Source organism: Scyliorhinus torazame, chromosome 17 (genome assembly GCF_047496885.1).
Source record: "Scyliorhinus torazame isolate Kashiwa2021f chromosome 17, sScyTor2.1, whole genome shotgun sequence".
NCBI classification, from domain to species: domain Eukaryota; kingdom Metazoa; phylum Chordata; class Chondrichthyes; order Carcharhiniformes; family Scyliorhinidae; genus Scyliorhinus; species Scyliorhinus torazame.
In genome coordinates, this window is record NC_092723.1 from 44,332,816 (window position 1) to 44,351,590 (window position 18,775).

Consider the following 18,775-nt stretch of genomic DNA (forward strand, 5'->3'; position numbering starts at 1 on the left):
GTGGTGCGTGCTGGAATGTAATCTCTGTTACTGTTTTGTTCATCATTGTACTTAAAAACACAACTGCTGAAGTTGAATGAACCTGACTTGGTTTAACATTAAACTCTGACCTCTGTGTCAAATGGACACTGGGTTCAGAAACTGCTTCAGCTTGCTGTACATATGAGCCTGTTGAGCATTATTTCACTGTGTCATTCGGTGAATTGTGTAATTTTATTAAATCCTTTTACTGGTGCAATTTAAAAAGATGTTTTTCCATAAGATTCAAAGCATTCCTTCTTCTCACGTCATCGATCTTAATCTTATTAATCCACCTGTCTCACTGATGTGTAGTTTTGTCAAGAGCACAATGATCTATACCTTGAATTCTATATTACTTGTGATGTGAATATTCGGTTTGATTCTGTTTCCTGGGTGATTAAGACAATTTAATTGAAGTAACCTGAGAAAAGGTGATATTTGGAACCTGTAGTAAAACATACCAATTAAGGGATTTAAAAAGGATGGAGGTGGAAAATGTGAATGCCTTAATGCAGTTCTCATGGAATGATGGAAGTTGACTCATGCTCACTGTCCCCAAAGTAGCAAGTTTTGAATCTCAAAGTCTGCTGCAGCTTCAAATGTCCCATATTATGAAAGAAACAATGACCTAACAACCTCACAAGAACATTTAAAAGCCTTCGAGCATTGGCTGTGAGTTGCCTGCTCTTTACAAATCCCATCTGGTCTTCCCCTATCACCCCCGGGACACAATCCTCTATCCTTGTGGCCAGTATCTTAGCCCGCAGTTTGGCGTCCACATTCAGTAGAGAAATTGGCCCGTATGACGCGCATTGCTCCGGATCAATGAAATCGAGGCCTGCGACATTGTTGGGGGGAGGACTCCCTTCTCTCTTGCTTCATTAAATGTCCTCACCAGCAGTGGGCTCAATATGTCTGAAAACTTCTTATAGAATTCCACTAGGTAGCCGTCCGGCCCCGGGGCCTTGCCTGACTGCATGCCCTCCAGCCCCTCAATTATTTCCTCAATTTCAATTGGGGCTCCCAGCCCTTCCACCAGATCCTCATCCACCCTCGGGAACCTCAACTGACCCAAAAACTGCAAAATCCTGCCCCTGCCGGTTGCCGAATTCTCGGGCACCGGATATTCGGCAGGGGCGGGAATCGCGCCATGCCAGTCGGCGAGCCCCCCCGGGCGATTCTCCGGCCCGCAATGGGCCGAAGTCCCGCTGCTGGAATGCCAGTCCCACCGGCGAGAAGCAAACCACCTCTCTTACCGGCGGGACCAGGTGGCGTGGGCGGGCTCCGGGGTCCTGGGCAGGGGGGGGGCGATCTGGCCCTGGGGGGGTGCCCCCACAGTGGTCTGGCCCGCGATTGGGGCCCACCGATCCGCGGGCGGGCCTGTGCTGTGGGGGCACTCTTTTCCCTCCAGCCTTCACCATGGCCTTCACCATGGCCGACGCAGAAGAGAGCCCCCCCCCCCATGCGCAGGGATGACGTCAGCAGCCGCTGACTTCCCGCGCATGCGCAGACTTCCGCCGGCCGGCGAAGTCCTTTCGGCCCCGGCTGGCGGGGCGCCAAAGGCCTTTCCCACTGGCCGGCGACGCTCCACCCACTCCGGCGCGGGCCTAGCCCCTCAAGGTGAGGGCTTGGCCCCTAAAGGTGCAGAGAAATCCGCACCTTTGGGGTGGCCCAACGCCAGAGTGGTTCCCGCCACTCCATCCCGCCGGGACCCCCCTCCCCGCCGGATAGGGGAGAATCCCCGCCCAAAGTGATCCAACTGACTGGCAATCAGGTGGGAGAATGAAAAATTAATTTCTATTTAGAAATGCTGGTGGTGAAACTCCAATGTTTTGTTACGCACGCAATGTGCATTGTTAGGCCAGCTGCATCCAGAATTTATTTTGGGTGTGACAGTCAGAAGACTTTCTTGGAACAACTTGTTTGGTACCAATTGTCAATGCAAATCAAATATAGGTTAGCTGACAGGGCAGCCTGAACAGTGTTTTACCAATCTCTGTTCTGATCTGTGCAACACAATGAAGTAATACATTATATTCAATCTTGCATTGTGATTCACATTGTGTGTTAATCACCACACGCCATGCTATAATGATCATAGCATAGTAGGTACTGCATCTATGAAAAGTGTCATTGTAAAATGCTGCACTTGACATAATGATGCAGTCGCCATCAAAACCCATTTTGACAGAAATCAAGCAGGACCCTGCCCCTTTAAGTGCCTGACTGCGTCGATACAGCACTCAGAGGGGAGACTGTTTACTGTTCTACCAAATTGAGTAATTACTTGAGCTAAAAATGAATAGACAAAACAAAAATACAAGCCTACTACTGATTACTCTTTTCTTCATTGGGATTATCATTGATCCATCACTGCGGACATTTTGTTGTGAAAATAAATCGCAGCACCACCGTGCAATCCTTTTTCGCTGAGCTTTTAATGTTATATTCAATTTTGTTTTAGGAAAATGCAGCTTACAAGGGAGATGCCACTGATTCAAAATCTGTGGTAAGTTTTATTTTTAATGTTATAAACACTACGCTAAAGTTAATCCCATGGCTATGCTTATCTCGGTTGAGACAGAAGTTGTACTTGCGCAATTTGGGTGAAGGTGGAGGGGGAAATAATCAGGATTCCTTCTTGACATAATGAGCGCATTGATAGCTAACGTTAAAAGAGAACAGGACTCGGCTCAGCTCTGCTGCTCATTAAGTTCAATCAGTATTGACAGTGTGTAGATTCACATGTGAAGAATGGTCATGTGGGTAAAATGCTGAAGGGCTGGTAACAGCTGTGGAACCTGTTATGATCCCTGACTTAGCATGGAGATCCTGTTAGGAAATAATAACATCTTGTTTAACATAGATAAAGGTTCAGACTCAAGATGCTACCCAAGCGAATGGAAGTCAGCAGATTCCACAGGCTTTGATCAAGCAAAGATAAACTTTACTTTATACGGCCAAACAATAAAAACAATATTGGTGGAATTTTTCTTTTTGAGGATGAGGGGGTGACTTTGCACCCACGTTCGCCGCCAGCGAGAGCAACAACACGAGTGCAAAATCTCCTGAGAATCAGGAAGCGACGGGCGGGATTCTCTGATCCTGAGGCTAAGTGTTGACGGCGTCATAAACACCACCCCGTTTCCCGACGGCGTCAACATGGCCTCGGGATCAGCAATTCTGGCCCCTATAGGGGGCCAGCACGGCACTGGAGCGACCCTCGCTGCTCCAGCTGCTAATCCCATCAACTGGGCGCTGCGGGGTCCGCGCATGCGCAGTGGCACCGGCGCCAACCCGCATATGCACAGTGGCATTGCGCCAACCCGCATGGGCAGCACGGTAGCATTGTGGGGGCAGCACGGTAGCATTGTGGATAGCACAATTGCTTCACAGCTCCAGGGTCCCAATTTCGAGTCTGGCTTTGGTCACTGTCTGTGCGGAGTCTGCACATCTTCCCCATGTGTGCGTGGGTTTCCTCCGGGTGCTCCGGTTTCCTCCCACAGTCCAAACATGTGCAGGTTAGGCGGATTGGCCATGCTAAATTGCCCTTAGTGTCCAAAATTGCCCTTAGTGTTGGGTGGGGTTACTGGGTTATGGGGATAGGGTGGAGGTGTTGACCTTGGGTATGGTGCTCTTTCCAGGGGCCGGTGCAGACTCGATGGGCGAATGGTCTCCTTCTGCACTGTAAATTCTATGATCTGTGATATGCGCAGTGGCACCAGCGCCAACCCGCATATGCGCAGTGGCTCGCACCTCCGCGCCGGCCCCGATGTAACAAGGCGTAGGACTATAGGGGCTGGCGCGGAAGAAAGGAGACCCCCAGCCCGAGATCCCTGCCCGCCGATCGGTGGGCCCCTATCACGGGCCAGGCCACAGGGAGGCCCCCTCCGGGGTCAGACCGCCCCCCCCCACAGGCCACCCCCAGACCCTTCCACGCCGAGGTCCCACCGGCTAAGAGCAGGTTAGAACCGGCGCCGGCGGGACTAGGGTTTTTCGGCACGCCCCATCCCGGGTGAAAAATCGCCGGGTGGGCCCCGTAGAGCAGGCCCCGGCCGGCGCCGCACCGATTCTCCACTCTGCAGAGAATCGCGCCCCGACGTCGGGGCGGCGTGACGCGATTCGCGCCGGTCGTGGTGATTCTCTGGCCTGGCCCCAGGCTGAGAGAATCCCGTCCGCTGGTGGCTTAAAGAGATTCCCACACAGGACAGGTGGGAACCTCATATTTGACACATTTACATCTGTTTAAAGGTCCTCCCTCCACATTATCCGCCTCACAGAATATTGAAACCTCGCCGACATGACGTCACACTGGTGAGGTTCACAACAGGTTTGTGGAGACGGGAAACAGTCAAGGGGAAACCACCAGGGACGCCAAGGTAAGTATAGCCCCCGGTGGGTGAGGGACATCATAGAATCATAGAATCCCTACAGTGTAGAAAGAGGCCATTCGGCCGATCGAGTCTGCACCGACCCTCCGAAAGAGCACCCTACCCAGGCCCAAACCCCGCCCTATTCCTGAAATCCCACCCACAGGGCCAATTTAGCATGGCCAATCCACCTAACCTATTGGCATAGCATGGCGGTGTCAAACTGTGCCAGAGGTGGGCTTGCTGGGCAGCCCCATGCAAGGGAATCCCTTCATGTGCCAAGCTGTTCCAGTACAGCTACAAACTGGCATCTACCTGGCAATGTGGAAAATTGCCCAGGTATATCCTGTACACAAGAAACATGATAAATACAACCCAGCCAATTACCATCCTATCAGCTTACTCTCCATCAATAGTAAAGTGATGGAAGGAGTCATCAACAGTGCTATCAAGTGGCACTTACTCAGCAATAACCTGCTCATGGACGCTCAGTTTGGGTTCCGCCAGCGTCACTTAGCCCCTGGCCTCATTACAGCCTTAGTTCAAACATGAAAAAAAGAGCTGAATGCCAGAGGTGACGTGAGAGTGACTGACTTTGACATCAGGGGACTCTCTGCTGGTTGAAGTCATACCTTGCACAAAGGCAAAAGGTTGTGTGGTTGGACGTCAATCATCTCAGCTCCAGGATATCACTGCAGAGTTCCTTGGGGTAGTGTTCTAGGCAAACCTTCTTCAGCTGCTTCAGCAATGACGTCCTTCCATCATAGGTTAGAAGTGGGAATGTTTGCGGATGACTGCACAATATTCAGTACTGCTCAAGACTCCTCAGATAATGAAGCAGTCCATGTCTAAATGCAGCAAGACGTGGACAATATGCAGGCTTGGGCTGACAAGTGACAAGTTACATTTGCACCAAGCAAGTTCCAGACAATTACCATCTCCTACAAGAGAGAATCTAACCATCACCCCTTGACATTCAATGGCATTACTATTGCTGAATCTCCCACAATCAACATCATTGGAGTTCTCATTAATCAGAAACTGAACTGGACTAGCCATATTAATACAGTGGCTTCCAGGATAGGTCAAAGACTAGGAATCCTACGGTGAGTAACTCAGCTCCTGACCCCCCAAAGCCTGTGCACCATCTACAAGGCACATATCAGGAGTGTAATGAAATACCCTCCACTTGCCTGGATGAGTGCAATTCCAACAACAGTCAAGAAGCTCAACACCATACAGGACAAAGCAGCTGCTGATTGCTCATCCTTCCATAATCATTCCAACCCTCCACCACCAAGGAACAGTGGCCACCGTGTCTACCATCTACAAGATGCACTGCTGTAACTCACCAAGATTTCTTAGAGAGTACCTTCCAAACCCATGACCACTACCATCTAGAAGAACAAGAGCAGCAGATACCTGGGAACCCCACCATCTGGAGGTTCCCCTCCAAGTCACTCACCACCCTGACTTGGAAATATATCGCCACCCCTTCAATGTCGCTGCGGTTAAAATCCTGGAACTCCCTCCCTAACAGCACAGTGGGTATACCTACACCTCAGGAACGGTTCAAGAAGGCAACTGACTCCCACTTCCGAGGGGCAACTAGGGATGGGCAATAAATGCTGACCTAACCAACGGCGCCCACATCCCGTAAATTATTTTCTTTTTAAAATGTGCGTTGGGAGGGCTGATTTGAAAATGGCACCCCAGTATCTGTGGAACCAGCTTTGCCGTCTCTCAGTTCCTGCCCGACAGATTGATGGGCATAAATCCCTCACACTTATTTTTTTTCTTGAGTACTTGGGTGGGGGTGTTGCCAATGTGTGTGTGGGGTTGGCTCCATGTGAGTGGGGAGAGTTGGATCCTCTTTTCTTATCCATAGACCTCTGCAAAGTCTTAAGTGGCAATGCCCGGGTACTGTCCAGACATGACCCACTCCCCTCAGAGAGACGCACTCTCAGTTCCTCTTGTGGGTTTGCCCATTAGGTGCACTCCGTAGGAGATCGGTTGTAATTCGGGGCATGACAATGTGAATGGATAATCTAATGGGGGGGGAGGGCGCTTTAGGGCATAGAGGCCTGATAATTAGATTCACATATGTTCCAACAGGGCTTCTGATTTTCAACGTCTGCAATCCCATTACATCATGGGGGGATGGTGGGGGAGGGGAAACAATTGCATGTAACGCAAGTTGGGAACCTCGTAGGATTTTTCTCTCCCATCGCCATTTACCCCCGGCATCTACTGGTCGCGTTGAGCCATGCTGCTTTTCGGCACAACGCGACTGGTAGAACCTGCCCTCAAACACTAGCTTTCAAGCACACTTTCAGATCAATGGCGTGTCAAGCAGAACACCACTTCTCCAAAGGAGTATTTTTGCCCCAGTAATTCTCTTTACTTAAAGTCTGCTCCCCACACCCCTTTCTCTAACTTTTTGACGTAACCTAACTGGGACCTGTTCCTGTCCCTGCCTCTGTGACACTTGCAGTCTGACTTGCCAAAACCTACTGCCTGAAGAAGAGTTGTTCACTGATCCTTTAACTGATCTGGTGACTTATCAAAACACTCGCAAAGGGTCCCACCATTGCTACTAGACAGGAACTAATGTGACAAACATTGGAGCATCCTATATTGTAAAAATTATAATTTCCACAGACTAATAATTTAGCACCCATGGACACAAAAATCAATGATTTCATGACAAACTATACTCGAGCAAGAAAGTTTACTGCAGAAAAAATTAGATTTCTGAGAGTGCCGCATGCTCAGATATCTTTGAGGAATTTGATTTGTGAAGGTGCTGTGTTCCCTGTGGTGCAGTTTATCCACGTGGAAAGTAGGCTGTATCCCATGATTCCCCACACAGCATGTCAAGTTTCTAATATAGCCCATTGAGATCATCTAGGAGCTGCTGATGGTGAATTGTGGCTTTTATGGGCCTTGCCACCATGCACAACTCTTTGTACTATGTTACATAGGAATGCTGAAAAAACATGGTAGCTGCCTGCTACAGATTAGCAGGACAGGAAGTAAATTGGAGGGTGAAAGTGGAATTGGTTGAATTTCCCATCTTGCCTGAAAATGCACAAGGAGCAGAAAGACTGAAAAATGACTGTCACGGTGAATCATGAGGAAAATGTGATTTTTGAAAGAGAATTTTAGCTAATATAAGGTAACGTTATGTAAACCAACACTGATTTTTACGGAATATTATGTATAACTGCCTTTACAGTAATGTAAAGCTGCCTTGACAGTCGCATGGAACATTCAACAAGTTGAAAGCATTCTGTGACAACTTTGTTCAGCGTTAAGAATTATCAGAGCTTTAAAATAGATGTTACATTCTCTCAGCAGGGAGAACAGAGAACCCTAAGTCGAAACAGCAAGAGAAAAGGAGGGGACAACGTCAGGTACAAGCTAGTGGCTGTGCCCCATGGAAATGACATTGCTTCTCTGTTTGAACAGGATCCAACTACTCTGCAAAAAACAGATTCATTTGTTCCCAGGTACAGAAGCTCAAAATTAACGTTTACACTTTGCAATACCTTATTCAGGCTGCTGGTGCCATTTCCTATTTATTCCATCCATCTCATCTTACATAAAAATCTGTTCAGATCTAAAATGTTTCTAAATGACTGCTTAAGTTAATATATGCGATTCTAAAGTTTAAAGCAGCCTGGTTTATCTCGAGTTTGTCCCTGTATGATTGATACACGTTTCCCTGGATTGTCCCTTTTAAGAAATAGGGAAAAGCTTTAGCTCGGTTGATTGAGCACCACAGTTAACCCCACTAAGCCAGTTGGTCATGAATATGAGGGAATTTCCAAACGGAACTTATTGACTACTGGAGACTATTCCTTTCTGGTCAATGACCCTGAAGAAGTATGTTCTTTACATACCTGTCTCTCCTGCTTTATGATGTGAGTGCTTGCTGAGGCTGGCAAATTTCCACCGTTCAATTATATGAAATAATGTGGGTTTGTTAGATGGTTGACTCAGAATTTTCTGTGTTTTGGCGGGCATTCCTTGATCCGGTAAAATTTTAATCAGTCTTATATTATGCGGGTGACACCTATGTCAAGGTGGTAAATCTGCCTGCCAACTCGTGCTCCTGACCTCATCCCATTTCTGGCAACCAGGCACTTGCATGGATCAGGCCGGTGTCCATAGGCAAGCTCAGCGTTGAACCTGTCCCACTGTTACAGTGCTGAGCTAAAGACATCCAAATTTTAAAAATCCATTTTTTTTTAAAGGCAATTTCCATTCTGCGAGCAATAATTCTGTGATCGCTTTGCAATAAGGAAACCGGAAACGTTTATGTCTGAATGTTTCTGCAACCTGACAGGATGCCAGGATGTGAATCATAGAATCATACAACTTACAGTGCAGAAGGAGGCCATTCGGCCCATCGAGTTTGCATCGGACCTTACAAAGAGCACCCTACTGAAGCCCACGTATCTACCCTAGCCCCGTAACGCAGTAACCCCCACTTAAAATTTTCTGGACACTAAGGGAAATTTAGCATGGCCAATACGCCTAACCCGCACATCTTTAGACTGTGGGAGGAAACTGGAGCACCCGGAGGAAACCCACACAGATACGGGGAGAATGTGCAGATTCCTCACAGACACTGAGCCAGCCGGGAATCGAACCTGGGACCCTGGAGCGGTGAAGCAACTGTGCTAACCACTATGCTACCGTGCTGCCTGTTTTTTTGGAAAGGCCAATTGACAAATCCCCTTTGTACTTATTGTCGCAAAGATGCAAATGAAAATGAAGCTTGTCATATTCTACGATATTACCAAATGTCTTTTGCTGTCACCACAAAGTTATTTGGGGACAAGGGGCGAGATTCTCCGACCCCCCGCCGGCGTAGATTAAACCACCTACCTTACCGGCGGGACAAGGCGGTGCGGGCGGGCTCCGGGGTCCTGGGGGGGGCGCGGGGCGATCTGGCCCCGGGGGGTGCCCCCAACGGTGGCCTGGCCCGCGATCGGGGCCCACCAATCCGCGAGCGGGCCTGTGCCGTGGGGGCACTCTTTCCCTTCCGCCTTCGCCACAGTCTCCACCATGGCGGAGGCGGAAGAGACTCCCTCCAATGCGCATGTGCAGGAATGCCGTCAGCGGCCGCTAATGCTCCCGCGCATGCGCCGCCCGGAGATGTCATTTCCGCGCCAGCTGGCGGGGCACCAAAGGCCTTTTCCGCCAGCTGGCGGGGCGGAAATTCGTCCGCCGCCGACCTAGCCCCTTAAGGTTGGGGCTCGGCCCCCAAAGATGCGGAGCATTACGCACCTTTGGGGCGGCGCGATGCCCGACTGATTTGCGCCGTTTTGGGCGCCAGTCGGCGGACATCGCGCCATTTCCGGAAAATTTCGCCCAAGATTTCCATATATTTTAGTTTTGTGTATGAAACACAAGTTAGTGTAGTAACCTTAATTTCTGCCGACTACATCACTGCAATTCAGAACGTGGGCATGATGCATGTGCCGTCAGATTTCTGTTTACGTTTGCCATTTTTATATAAATAATTAAAGGTTCACTGAGCTTGTTAACAAGCCATATGTTTCTCAGGTCATAAAATTGCCATTTAAAAAAAAAATAATTTGCAAAGGGAAGGAAGGACACATCATTCAAGGGTGCCCTTTGTGCATTGGGGCAACCCTCCAAGATGTTTCTCCCATCCCGGTCTCTAGATTGAGATCGATCACTTACCCGATCAATCGATCACGCGATCACTCACTCACTCACTCACTCCCCAGCTATCGGATCCCTCCACAATCTCCGGCTTGTCTGGGTCTGGATACAGTGGCTGCCTTCTTTGTGAGATTACTGGAGATGCTATTGAGGGGCCAACTGAGGAGCAGAAGTCACACTTTTGACCTGTTTAGGCTGCCAGTGGCATGTTTTGTCTACGGAGCAGACCTCTTTACTCTTAAACAGTGAGGATGGGGGGTGGGGGGGGGGGGGTGCTGATTAATCCACCACCCTGCATAAAATCCAGCCCAATACCTCTCCCCACAGATTCTGCTAGACTTGCTAAGTATTTCCAGCACTCTCTATTTTTATGTCAAAGGCACCTAATCATTTAATACCTCTTTGAGCTGTCAATCAAACTCTGAAGTTACCAAAACCCTGTTGGGAAAATGGTAAGTTGTGAAAAGCAGCCAAGCATTAAAGGTAATAGAATGATACCCATAGAGATAATATCAACAAACAGCTAAAGCTGTTAAAACATATTTTAACTCTCACTCACACAGGCAGGTATTTTTTTTTCAATTTTGAAAAGGTTCAGGGTTTAGATAACCTCACAGTTTGCATTTTTTTTAACCTTTTACTGACTCAAGTAGGTTGTTTCTTATTTTTAAATGGATGGGGATTTAAATAACTTCACAGCTTGACAATTCTACAAATCCTACATAAATGTGTGACTCCCACGTTGAGGGATAAGGCTCTTACTGTAGCAAAAATGAGGACTGTTTGGCCTTAGCACTGATTTCAAGTTAATCCACCGGCACAAAAAGCAAAGTTCTGTGGAAACTGGAAATCGGAAATAAAAACAAAAAGTACTGGAAAAACGCAGCGGGTCAGGCAGTTTCTGTGGGGGAAGCAGGGTTAAAATTAAGATTCAAATGTGACTTCTTCAGAACTATTATTAAACCTTTATGTCAGGTTCAGGAATGTGTGTTCAATTTTATTCAGTGTCATATTCAGCGGTAGATTTCAGGTGGGAAAAATCACACTTAGCCTAAAATGGCAAGAATGGATAGGAAAGTGATAGATACTGGATCGGTGCTTGGAGGAGTTTTTATGAGGTGAGATAGAAGTGTGAAGATTTGACAGGGTTCTAACACAAACTAGCTCTCGGCTTTACTCAGTGTTTGCCATTGTCTTTAAACTCGGTGAAGGAGACAAATCACTTCTTGGGCATCTTCAGTAAAATCACTGTGCAGCACAGAAGGAGGCCATTTGGCCTCACAGCATTCCTAGCCATGAGTTTTATTCCCCTTCTGCATATTCCACATTCTCATATCTTTTCTTACCCCTCTCAAATAAGTATCAAAAGGAAACCTAAAGTAAGCAGAAATTATTTGGTGATCATAGAGCCGACACTGTGCTGTTGGCAGTGCTCTATCTCCAGGACATATTGAGGAATAATGGACCAACTAGCTATGGCATTCCATTCAGATTGGCTGAATATCACGGGCAGGATGCCTCTCAATTTATGGACAAGGCTTGGACTCACCACTCCTAGAAATAAGATTATGGGACACTGGAGAGCTGATTCCCAAGTTAGAACTCGAGGTGGATAATAGGAACTGGTGGAGCAGTGCTCAAAACACTTCTTATTCGGCGGAATTTTGTGAGTGGCTGTCCACAATATCCTAAAATCTGAGACCAATGGGAAAGGCTTCTCACTGGTAAAATGAACAGAGAAAACCAGCCTTTTTAAGAATGAATTTATTATTTCTAAAATTAACGACACAGGTCCATTTGTATGTATACATGCCAATCACCCATTCCAAATATTCTATTTGATATTTCAGGAATTCCTTTGTGAGGTTGCGGCACCTGTGTACCAATACGTGGATTCAGAGCACAAATATTCCTATTGACACCGATGAAGAGAGACCAATCAGATTAATGGTAGTTATTAAATTTATCTTCCTCTGCTTAATTTTAAGTTTTACAGTCAAGTTTAGAAAGATGGCATATGTTTTCCAATGTAGTAAATGCCAGTAGTGGCTAACTCAGTGGGGGGAATCATCTGTCCCCACAGGAGGGTGGGAAGGAGGTGGGGAGATCTGAAGATTTGGCATCGGGACTGATACCCAATGCCTTCCAGCCTCCACCAGAAGGAAGATCTGGACAGGAAGGGTCATTGCTGACCTGCCTGTCCTACTTCCACTTGAGACCCTTAAGTATTAACAACCACTGATGGGTCTCTTCTCGCCTCCTCTGCAATCTTGGGGTGGCACAGTGGTTAGCACTACTGCCTCACACTGCCAAGGACCCGGGTTCGATTCCAGCCTTCGGTAACTGTCTGTCTGGAGTTTGCCCATTCTCCCCATGTCTGCTCCGGTTTCCCCCCACAGTCCAAACATGTGTAGGTTAGGTGGATTGGCCATGCTATATTGCCCCTTACTGTCCAAAGAGATGTGTAGGTTGGGGAGGGTTATGGGAATAGGATGGGGCAGTGGACCTAGGAGGGGTGCTCTTTCGAAGGGTTGGTGCAGACTCAATGGAATGAATGGCCTCTTTCTGCAGTAGAGATTTTATGGATTCTTCCCAGCTTCAGGCAGGCCTGCTGACTTACAGCCTGTGTGACTGGTGTAACTGTGGACTGCATGTAAGGGGTGCAGTTCCTCGATCTACACTAATCATGATTGAGGAAATGGACATGGTGCAGAGGGGTGGCCACAGCCAGCCACAACACCTGGGGCGTCATTCTCCGACCTCCCGCCGGGTTGGAGAGTCGCCGGGGGCTGCCGTGAATCCCGCCCCCGCCGGTTGGCGAAGTCTCCGGTACCGGATATTCGGCGGGGGCGGGAATCGGGCCGCGCCGGTTGGCGGGCCCCCCCGCTGGATTCTCCGGCCCGGATGGGTCGAAGTTCCGCCGATAAATTGCCTGTCCCGCCGGCGTGGATTAAACCACCTTTTGAACGGCGGGACAAGGTGGCGTAGGCGGGCTCCGGGGTCCTGGGGGGGGCGCGGGGCGATCTGGCCCTGGGGGGTGCCCCCACGGTGGCCTGGCCCGCGATCGGGGCCCACCGATCCGCAGGCGGGCCTGTGCCGTGGGGGCACTCTTTCCCTTCCGCCTTCGCCACGGTCTCCACCATGGCAGAGGCGGAAGAGACTCCCTCCACTGCGCATGCACGGGAAACTGTCAGCGGCCGCCCCAATATGTCATTTCCGCGCCAGCTGGTGGGGCAACAAAGGCCGTTTCCGCCAACTCAATGTTGGGGCTCGGCCCCCAAAGATGCGGAGCATTCCGCACCTTTGGGGCGGCGCGATGCCCGTCAGATTGGCGCCGTTTTGGGCGCTAGTCGGCGGACATCGCGCCGTTTGGGGAGAATTTTGCCCCTGATCTTGCTGCTTGTCCCCACGCAACCTTTACCATGACCCTTACCACACGAAAGCATCCCGCACACCCCCACCCCCGCCACGAATCTCCAACAGTTCTTACCGTCTTCCTGGGTAACTCTGCAATTAGAATCATAGAATCCCTACAGTGCAGAAGGAGGCCATTTGGCCTGTTGAGTCGACACCAACCCTGTGAAAGAACAGCCTACCTAGGCTCATTCCCTAGCCCTATCCCAGTAAACCATAACCCCACCTAACCTTTTGACACTAAGGGACAATTTAATGTGGCTTAGCCACCTAACCTGTACATCTTTGGACTCTGGGAGGAAACTGGAGCACCTGGAAGAAACCCAAGCAGACAGTCACCCAAGGTTGGAATAGAACCCGGCGCTGTGAGGCAGCAGTGCTAATCACTGTGCCACCGTGCCACCCTTTCTGGGATGCCAGGAATGGCTGTTGGTCCGAAAGCAGCAGAAGCCTCCTCCTTGGTGCTACCGAATGCAAGAGCTGCTAGTCTCCATATGCCATATTCCGGGGTCCTCAGTCAGGAGGAAGGCCTACCGCTGTTCACTTAACTGCCTGATGGGCAGATGACATGGCAGGTTTTCTTCCTGAAAGACAGTGTGAATGTCTCACCGTTTTTTCAGGCAGCACAATGGACACCCGCTGAGAACAGAAGACTCTTCATTGATGTCAATCTATACTAATGGAACCTCTGAGCAGATTACTCAGTTTGCTGAATCACTATGATTCTGACCAGAATCCAGAAAATAAAACTGATTTGTTTCACTGAATGTAATCTAAGAAATAAGAGGAATGTAACCCTGACAGTCTACATAATGCTTCTGTAGGTTGGGTATTTTCATAGCAATTTCTGATCGAGATGAACAAAAAAAACAAAACAACCTTTCTCTGTGCACAAGAAGTAGTTCAAACCAGCAGGATTAAGGGAAATTGTAGTTTTGCATGATGTAAATTAAGTAAAGTTGCTATAGTCCTGGATGGCCACAGGCTGCTTTCCCCTTTGAGGGGGAGAGCTGACAGGTGTTGATTTAATCTGACGATCACCACACCGTCAGGTGAGGGGCAGGTTCGTGAAGGTGGACTTTCATGAACAACCTGAGCCAGTACAGGAATTGAACCCACACTGTTGACCTTGACTCTCCATTATAAACCAGCTATCCAGTCAACTGAGCTAAACTGGCCTCTTTTGATAATATAATGCATTTCAATTTAGCAGGAATTCCAACTGCAATGGCTCAAGGTTTAAGGGGACTAAATTGGTTAATTGCAATTTACTCAATGGTGAACTGGTGCAATCCAATAGGGTGAATAGATAATTTATGACTTGAAGATCAATAGCGTGAAAGTGAATGGTAAATGTACAGTACCATTGGAATTGTTTGTGCTTTTAAAAAAAAATTCACTTTTGTAGAGTGCCATTCGTCCCACTAATGACTGCAGCTCATTCTGCTGAGGGGAATTGTTTGCTTGGACCAAGTGTGCATAAAGGTGAAATTCACTGTAGGTCTTCTGATTAATTGACAGGACATATTTATTAAAGACCTCTAGATTTAGCCTGCATTCGTAGCGTTAGTAATGATGGAAATTTGATGAATGTTATCTTTATTTATTTTAGCTTGGAACATGTCCAAGTAAAGAAGACAAAGAAGCCTTTGCCATTGTCTCTGTTCCAGTTTCAGAAATCCGGGATTTGGACTTTGCAAATGATGCCAGTAAAGTCCTCGGGACAATGGTTGAAAAGTTGGAGCAAGGAGCCTTAAACCATAACGATCGAAGGTAACAAGGTGGCGAAGGAACTATATCACAAGCTTGGAGTTCATTTTTTTATTCCTATGATTTCCAATGACTAATTACTTTTAACTAGCTTATTTGGGAAACGTGATTGATGGAGGTGAGCAGCTTCCATTGGAAGGGCTAGCGAAGTGTAGCTGGGTTTATATCATATCCCATTCGGGATTTACAAGGTGGGAATGATTACCTTCCCCTTGGTTCTTGCGGAGTACAAACTCCCCTGCTGAGGGGAGGGGGACTCCTTTCAGCTATGTATAAAAGGTTGTAAGGCACTGACTAGAGAGAGACACCTAGTAGGGATCTATCAGAAGTTGTAGAAAATAACTGTAAATAAACCAATGTCCTTTATTCTTATTCGATGTGGACTCCCTGTGTCCTTATTAAAGTTTGTGCGCCTCTATCTAACCGTCGGCTTGATAGATGCAGTGGTCCAAGTGTTAGGTTGCCTGCAGGTCAGTCAAGTCTTACTTATTTGTAGAGAGTTCATTTAATAATAATAATCTTTATTGTCACAAGTAGGCTTACATTAACACTACAATGAAGTTACTGTGAAAAGTCCCTAGTCACCACATTCCGCCACTGTTCGGGTACACAGAGGGAGATTTCAGAATTTCCAAATTACCCAACAGCACGTCTTTCAGGACTTGTGGGAGAAAACCGGAGCACCCGGAGGAAACCCAGGCAGACACGGGGAGAACGTGCAGACTCCGCACAAACAGTGACCCAATCCGGGAATCGAACCTGGGACCCCGGCGCTGTGAAGCAACAGTGCTAACCGCTGTGCTACCACGCTGCGGTTATTGCCACAGTCATAAATTCCTGAAGCATCTATTGTCCATAAAAGTCCCAATGGATAAGCTGAACACAATTAGATGAATGGCTCTTTTGTGAATCCTTGCGACCTTATTCTGCAGCTGTGATTGGGACAATGCAGAGCAGAATCGCAAATTGCTGAAAACAGATTTAATTTTTGAAGAACAATTAAATAATTAAGCTTGCCCATGCTAGGAAAAATAAAGTTGAATAACTTACCCTGGAGTGCGATTGGATGACTGTTTCGTATTTAAGCGCAAACTATTTCAGCATATAGTTTTGTCAAAAGGAGGTTTTAAAATAAGGGGCGTCATTCTCCGACCCCCCGCCGGGTCGGAGAATCGCCGGGGGCTGCCATGAATCCCGCCCCCGCCGGTTGCCGAAGTCTCTGGTACCGAATATTCGGCGGGGGCGAGAATCGGGCCGCGCCGGTTGGCGGCCCCCCCGCTCGATTCTCTGGCCCGGATGGGCCGAAGTCCCGCCGATAAATTGCCTGTCCCGCCGGCGTGGATTAAACCACCTTTTAAACGGCGGGACAAGGCGGCGTGGGCGGGCTCCGGGGTCCTGGGGCGATCTGGCCCCGGGGGGTGCCCCCACGGTGGCCTGGCCCGCGATCGGGGCACACGGAAGAGACTCCCTCCACTGCGCATGCGTGGGAAACTGTCAGCGGCCTCTGACGCTCCCACGCATGCGCCGCCCGGGGATGTCATTTCCGCGCCAGCTGGCGGGGCGGAAATTCCTCCGCCGTCGGCCTAGCCCCTCAATGTTGGGGCTCGGCCCCCAAAGAGGCGGCGCGATGCCCGTCTGATTGGCGCCGTTTTGGGCGCCAGTCGGCGGACATCGCACCGTTTCGGGAGAATTTCGCCCAAGGTGTATATTTGGCGATTGGGTAAGCATTTCTTTCTCCCATGAGCCTTTTATAAAATATTCTGCAGGCCCTGCTGCAAGTCTGTACTGGTTTTCTTAGCTTTTGTTTTGCAGTGACTATAAATAAGATTCCAAAATGACTGAAATATGTTGTATGAGCAATAGTGAAATTAAATACTGCCATGTGAGAGTATACCTGGAGTACAATAAGCAGTTTTCATTACTGGACCGTAGGAAGGATAGGTTTGTCCAGGAAGGAAAGCAGTGTAGATTTACTAGAATGATACTGAACTCCAAGGGTTGAATTACAATGAGAGATTTTGCAAACAAGGTTTGTGGTTCTTGGAATTTAGGAGGTTAAGGGATGAATGATCCACATTTTAGAGATATTACAGGAACAAATAGGTTAGATAGAGAAAATCTACTTCTGGTGACCGAGAAGACTAATTCTGGGGACATAGTCTAAAAAATAAAGTCAGACCGTTTGAGAAGAAACTGAGAAGAAACATTTCTATACACAAAGTGTGGTAGAAATTTGGAACTCTATTCTGCAACTGGAAATCGATATTAGTCAAATTGTCAATTTTATAACAGATAGGCAGCACGGTGGCGCAGAGGTTAGTGCTGCTGCCTCACGTCGCCGAGGTCCCAGGTTCGATCCCGGCTCTGGGTCACTGTCCATATGGAGTTTGCACATTCTCCCCGTGTTTGGGTGGGTTTCGCCCCCACAACCCCAAAGATGTGCAGATTAGCTGGATTGGCCACGTTAAATTGCCCCTTAATTCTAAAAAAATAATTGGGTACTCTAAATGTATTAAAAATAAAATTTATAGCAGATTAATAGAATTTTGTCAGCCATTGACATTAAGAGATTTGGAGCAAAGGTGGGCAAGTTAAGTTACAGCTCAGTGATGATTCCATTGAATGATAGAAGAGTCACGAGGGGCTAAAAGCCTGTTATTAATATATGGCAAGAGGACTTATGACGATAGCCAAAGATTTGGTTTTGCATCTTGTTTTAGGCTATCCAGATAACTTAAAAACACCAAATTCACAATTAAAATATGGTGCTTGAAGTGAAATATAGATAATAACGTCACTTCTTTAAGTGATCATGTAATAATTTAAATGTAAACCATAGTGCCGTACAGAACATGGATTGGATCCAGTCCAATCACCTTGCACCATTTTTCTCAGTTATATCATCTCCTCGAAAGATTAAAGTTTTCCTTTATTCGTCTGAAAATTTCTCTTCTTCTCTTGTTTGTTTATTTCCTTTTTCCTCAGCCTTTTCTTTCTCTCAGCTTTTTCAATGACCTTTTGCTTTATCGGAGGAGATCTGGAGGCTTTGCTAACCTGTTAGGAATCAGTTGAATTCTGGGATACAACAGGTATGGAAAAACTGGGTGACTCATTGCAAAATAATTCAATTTGTTCATGCCACACCCATTGTAAAAACAGAGCAAAATGTCTGATTGTTCAAACACCATTTTATTTATAACAGGCAGTGCTAAAACACGCACAGCATTCCCCAACTGACTTCTGTCCTTATCCTAGGCTACCAAGTATTAGCTTTCTTCCTGGCTTGTCGAGACTCGTGTTGGTGTAATTTCTAGGTTGCTGCTGAGCTACAATATTTAAACCCCGGCCAGGCAAATTAAGACCAATTGACTGCACGTCTTGAATCATCCCATCTGTTAGTTAATATTTATTTAATACCATTTCCATTGTTCATGCTTCTCATGGACAGCTTGATAGCATTGCCATCGGTGCCAGTTACAAAGGAGTTGCTTAAAATGTGT

General features: G+C 47.7%; 1 protein-coding gene across 1 annotated transcript in view; it reads left to right on the forward strand.

The window, feature by feature from the left end:
* Window positions 1-18,775, forward strand: part of itpr3 (inositol 1,4,5-trisphosphate receptor, type 3) — a 361,536-nt gene that overhangs the window by 170,543 nt on the left and 172,218 nt on the right. Inside the window, exons 10-13 of the mRNA XM_072480387.1 lie at window positions 2,486-2,530; window positions 7,749-7,903; window positions 11,942-12,041; window positions 15,118-15,278. Coding sequence (XP_072336488.1) covers window positions 2,486-2,530; window positions 7,749-7,903; window positions 11,942-12,041; window positions 15,118-15,278 — 461 coding nt within the window. The remainder of the gene's footprint in view (window positions 1-2,485; window positions 2,531-7,748; window positions 7,904-11,941; window positions 12,042-15,117; window positions 15,279-18,775) is intronic.